Raw genomic sequence first — 6,000 nt, forward strand, 5'->3', positions numbered from 1 at the left:
CCACACTATGAGATAATAACAGAACATTACCAGACAGACTTGTTTTCGAGGTAAATTCATGCAAAACCACTGATGCGTGTTCCCGTCTGGGGCAGTTTTTCATCAAGCAGCCTCTGCAACAACTCTGTCTGGTAACGTTCCGTTATTATCTCATAGCGTGGTGAATGTGCAGGTCACAACTTGTCTACCAGAGCATTTTGGAGTTGTTGGATTGTGTATTTGATGTGTTTGATGAGGGAAACCAAGAAATCCCATTAGCCTCTGTAGTGTAGTTCTGAGCAGCTCGTGGCTGCACGCCGCCGTTCTAAAAACAGTTTACACCGACAACTACAGGTAACAAACCTACTCCTAAAACTATAGGGATTATGGCATTGGGCCAATTTGCCAAAATGTGAAGGTTAGGTTATTCTGTGAACATTGTAGTAATATAAATGACAGGGTTCAGATGTAGTTAGTTCATCTGAGGCATCTGACTGCTTGGCTCAGTCTTGAAAACATTTAGCCTCTCATCCATCAGTTAAAGCTGCCTTCAGTTCACTGAAGCTTCTGGGATGAGCGATAAAGCCCTTTAAAACCACACGGCAAATCCAGCTGCCTTACACTCGCTGCCGCTGGATATCTACAAGCTCCAGCAGCTCAAGCTGTTTGAATAACAATCATGCCATGTATTTTCCCAGTGCTCCAAGAACTGCGAAAGCGGCATTAAATCACGGGAGGTCCAGTGTTTCGACATGCGGGATCAGAGGCCCTTACGACCTTTCCACTGCCGGGCCATGTCCTCCAGGCCTCAGACCCAGATACCCTGTAACCTCCAGCCGTGCCTGGACTGGTACTCCTCCTCCTGGGGTCAGGTGAGTAGTGTGAAGCAAATAATTAGAGAGATGAGAAAAACAAATGCAGTGCTGTCTAAAACAGAGAGAATGGAAGGTGAGGTAGACGCACAGTATCCCCTTCGACCTCTCTGGTGATTATTGCTTTTCATTTCAATTCCAAAGCATCACTGAACAGAAAGGTAAAAGCTGCTTGAGATGGAAAATCAGCCACAGGCAGCATTCAGTCTGTCTCTTGTTGTATATTTATGGTACGTGTAGAACATCGGCGTTGATGCCTTTATGTGGGAGGTGTTGAGATTAATCTTGAGCACTTAATCTCCAATATGTATTGTATTTATTTCCTGCGAATGAAAAGTAAACTCAGAAGTCAACTACAACACGTACTGCAGGTGTCATCCAAACATACTGCAGTGAAATAGCTGCTGTTATCGTCTCTGATTTAGAAACTTCCCACGAGCATTTGAACCCATCAACATATGGAGCGTCTGACAATCTGCACTTTCAACTGAATCAACCACCAACAATTATGGGACAAAAAAGACCAAATTGTCGCAATCAGTGTTCCTGATGCCAGCTCCACGTCTGGAATGAGGTTTTTCTGTTGCACAGACATGAAAATAAAACAGAGACTTCTACAAAAGGTCCAGAAAGTGCATTCAAAACTTTGAAAGAAGAGCAGTGGGTGGTTACTGTATGGCCGGTGTTGTAAAATATGACCAACTACTTTGGAGTGCAACTGTGACTCATGCAAACACACTGACATGATCCCTCAATTATTCACGGTCAATAAATACTGAAAACTCTCAACTATGTCAAGACTTTACAGCATGTACTTGTGTGTGTGTGTGTGTGTGTGTGTGTGTGTGTGTGTGTGTGTGTGTGTGTGTGTGTGTGTGTGTGTGTGGTGTGTGTGTGTGTGTGTGTGTGTGTGTGTGTGTGTGTGTGTGTGTGTGTGTGTGTGTGTGTGTGTGTGTGTGTGTGTGTGTGTGTGTGTGTGTGTGTGTGTGTGTGTGTGTGTGTGTGTGTGTGTGTTCAGTGCTCTGAGATCTGTGGAGGAGGGGAGCAGCAGCGTATCGTCACCTGTCCAGAGGAGGATCGATGCAACAGAGACCTTCAGCCCAGCAACATCCAATCATGTAACAGCCAGCCTTGTGCTCAGTGGCTGACTGGCTCGTGGGGACAGGTACTGTATGCCACACACACACACACAGGCACATGTAACACTTAATAACAGGAGAGCATAATCCAACAGGGTCACCAAGCAGTGCACTGGTTTTTAAAGCAGAAGTAAGCGATCCGATCGTTTTGGCTAACTTCTTAGGAGTTAGCAGTCCCCGCCCTCGTCCCTACGTCACCACATTCACGCGCATCCCTTGGCTGCACACACAGAGAGGACCGCCCCTTCATGCCGTTCTCTCTCCTCATTGGATAAAGCTTGTAGGACACAAGGAAAGTTTTCTCCTCGGCTCAGAGCAGAGCAGAGTGACTGACAGACCCGTGTTTCAGACCAAACACTCTATATAAGTGATTGCTGTCAGAAGATATAACTATTTAAGACTTACAAACACTCCGCTTACTTCTGCTTTAAACTTAATGTGGGACAGCAGAAGGAAATGACATAATTTCCATGTTTCTCACATTCTGTGTTATAACCTGTTTTCTTGTCTGTAACAACATCTATTGCACGTTTGTCCGTCCTGGGTGAGGGATCCCTCCTCTGTTGCTCACCCTGAGGTTTCTCCGATTTTTCCCTGTTAAAAGGGTTTTCTATGGAGTTTTTCCTCAGTGGATGTGAGGGTCTAAGGGCAGAGGATGTTGTTATGATGCCATGTAAAGCCCTTTGAGACAAACTGATTGTAAAAACGGGCTATACAAATAAAATTCCCTTGCCTTGCCATTTAGGGAGTGATCATCCTCATGTTTGTGTGGGTCATATTTTCTTTCTTACTAAACCTTTTCTAAAGCTCATACACTGTTATTCCAAACCTGTACTAAAGATCCTGACAGAAGACATCTGTATAGTCATAGATGATAAACCACATTACATGACCTCAACCTCAGATCATCTTAAATGATTATCTGAGTTTTTGTCAGATGTGGCACAGGATAATTAGGCAATCACTGTTTGCACTGTATGCAATAGTCTAGTTAAGGAGGTCGGTATATAGGGGACTGAACAATAAGGATTTTCCTCATATCCAGATTGTATCTAGTTTGATTTTTTTGAAAGTCTGCACAGCCAAAAACTACATGAGATCAGATTCTTACAAATCTGATCCAGACCACATACGGAGGTGGTTTCAGATGTGATTCTGATCTGATTTGTACAGATCTGTTTCAATGTGAACGGCTCATTTGCTCAAATATGTTTTTGAACGACTGACGCCTCGGTTGCTGCTGCTTCCTTGCAATTAGCAGATTTTTTTTTAATAGGAGACTTTTAGCGCTGCAGCCCGACATGATTTGGGACAGAAACACGCTGTGGTCCATTTTGTTTGTTTGTTTGTTTGTTTGTTTGTAACCTGTTACTATAGAAATCAATGTGAATAAGACGCATGCAATATGGACGCACGCAGATTGGATCTGATCTGATTTGTCCTTTGTGTACCTGCCTGTCGTCCGTCTGCATTTGGGTCCAGTTCCTCTGAAACACATTTACAGAGACTGGTAGAGGGAGGGACCAGAGGAATGAAGAGAAATGTATTGACTGGTTGTTGAATACGTAACCACAGAATGAAACTCAAACTGTGACACAGACCCAGATAAGCACCAAAAAATAAATAAATAATAAAATAAAGGATAGCCTCTGTCAGCCGTGTATCAAGCTGAGTTCTGACCCCTCCATCGGTATTGCTGTGTGTCTACAATTTGTATTGACTTCTTAGACTGACTGGCAGTAGATGAAATCCTAAAACTCTATTTTTCTTTCCTTTGTCCTGTGAAAGCAGGATTATTTTTTAGAAACGCACAGATAAAAGCGTATCAACTGGGAGAAACAATTCTATCTCCAATCCACATTATCATCGACAATCAGTGGGGTTGACTCGATACACAATCAAACAGCTGCAGGCGGTCATCCCATAATAACCTGGCCACATTGGGGAATATGGTTATCTGAATATCTCTCCACAAAGGCAGGCCTTTAAATAGCATCTTTTAAAATCCTCAAGTACATCAGCAGTGGCAACACAGTCTAAAATATCATTAGTGTGAGCACGATCAAGATGAATTGTGTCCACAGCAGCATTTATATTATGGCGATCATTGAATTAGTGTCCTCTGATCCTCACTCTTATGTTTGGGAAATTTTGATACACACAGGATCAGAAACAGTGTGTTTTGGTCCTAAAATACAACATTGATTGGTGTCAGTCCGCTGCAATGAACTGAAATGACATTTTGTTTTGGGCATCACTGATCAGTCACTGCATGTTGAGTGTGTCAGTCTCAATCATGATGAGTTGGGTTCTTCTGGACGTGAAAACAAATAAAACTAGAAATTAAGCCAGAGGTTCTGACAATGAAAAAATGAGAAGACATTTTTGTTTGTCCGCAAAACACTGAATAATTTTCCCAAACTCTCTCTGCAGTGTTCGGCCTCTTGTGGAGGCGGAGTCCAGCATCGACTCATCGAATGTGTCGACACCAAGGCCGAGACGCATGAAGAAGTAGATCAAGATCAGTGTGAGAAGGAGGCGCAGCCTGAGAGCACCCGCAAGTGTAACACCCAGGAGTGTGAGAGCCCCCCCTCTGGTGAGTAGATCAAGCTGTCGTCACTCACTACACACTCTGCTGTCCTAATACACTCAATGTGAGTTTTATGTTACATTGATGTGAGATTACATAGAGTTACTCCTCTGTTTATCTCTGAACTCTAGACATAATAGAATCAGGTAATAACAATAATAACAACAATAATAGCAATTTAACAACAGAGTGAAAGCAGTGATTGCAGAGCGCTTCAGGACCGTGTGCATTCAGCTGACTGTTCATCAGATCCCTGTTGTGAAGCACTGGGATCAGTATTGATCTGTATTTGCTGCTCTAACACCTGTAGTTGCACTCACTGAACACTGATGACTGTCCAACTTACCAACATGCCATGTCCAGATTGCCCAAACAGTTGTAGCAACAGCACCACACCATGAATGAATGAAGGCTTTATTTCAAACATGTGAATGATATACAGTATATCAAACTTTTTAATTTAATCTAATTTAAACATGCAACATTACATGAACAATGGCATACTCAAACATAATCATAGTTCTTTTACTTTCATATAAATTAAATTTACACCTCCTTGGATATTTCAAACTGAAAAATGATTGTGGTAGTGTATATCACAGTTGAAGCACTTTGGTTGATACAAGGCTTTGTATGTTTGAAAAGGAGTAGGAAGAAGCATTAGTTTGTCAATTCCTACCCCATTGATTCAATTCAATTCAATTCAATTCAATTCAATTCAATTCAATTCAATTCAATTCAAACAACTTTATTAATCCCACAAGGGGCAATTAGTTTTTGAGCAGCAGGTTGTCATGGTTCATGTCATGGCCTACTGTACATGGCTCACAATAAATAGTTAATACATCACATCAGACAACATGGAGCTTAGTATGGATACTAGATATAAGAGCCTGTGATAGCCTACTGTATAATTAAAGGGACAACGAGGAGTTTTGGAAAAGCGAAGCGTTTTCACACTACATTTATGAGCCTCCGCGTGCACCGTAGAATTCTTCGACCGGTGCAAGACGGACTCATGTTTTCATTCATCAAGAATTAAAGTCAGAGGTTCGAAGACGATCACATACCGTCTTAGTTCCGACCATAAACGTCGATTTGACGGCGTTATTCTCATGAGCATCCAGCCGTCCGCGAAACCGAAAGTAAGGAAACGCTGGTCGGCTAGACCAGCATTTCCACACCACTAATAATAACAAAATAACGATAGAGACTAAACGATATATTTATCGAAAATGGGCCCATTAACAAGTGTAGGTAGCGTAGATTCATCCACATTAACGTGAGACTTTTTTTATAACCAAATAGAAACTCCTCGTTGTCCCTTTAAAAGAATTTACAAAACACATTGCTTCAAAGAATTAAAGGGACAACGAGGAGTTTCTCCATCGGCAGAACGAAAAAGTCTGCGACAATAAAA

At 42.1% G+C, this 6,000-nt stretch overlaps 1 protein-coding gene across 1 annotated transcript in view; it reads left to right on the forward strand.

The window, feature by feature from the left end:
- Nucleotides 1-6,000, forward strand: part of adamts7 (a disintegrin-like and metallopeptidase (reprolysin type) with thrombospondin type 1 motif, 7) — a 96,302-nt gene that overhangs the window by 73,757 nt on the left and 16,545 nt on the right. Inside the window, exons 21-23 of the mRNA XM_085772825.1 lie at nucleotides 678-851; nucleotides 1,870-2,016; nucleotides 4,424-4,586. Of these exons, the coding sequence (XP_085628951.1) occupies nucleotides 678-851; nucleotides 1,870-2,016; nucleotides 4,424-4,586 (484 nt within the window). The remainder of the gene's footprint in view (nucleotides 1-677; nucleotides 852-1,869; nucleotides 2,017-4,423; nucleotides 4,587-6,000) is intronic.

Source organism: Trachurus japonicus, chromosome 3 (genome assembly GCF_045865225.1).
Source record: "Trachurus japonicus isolate A0001 chromosome 3, Traja_1.0".
Lineage (NCBI taxonomy): Eukaryota > Metazoa > Chordata > Actinopteri > Carangiformes > Carangidae > Trachurus > Trachurus japonicus.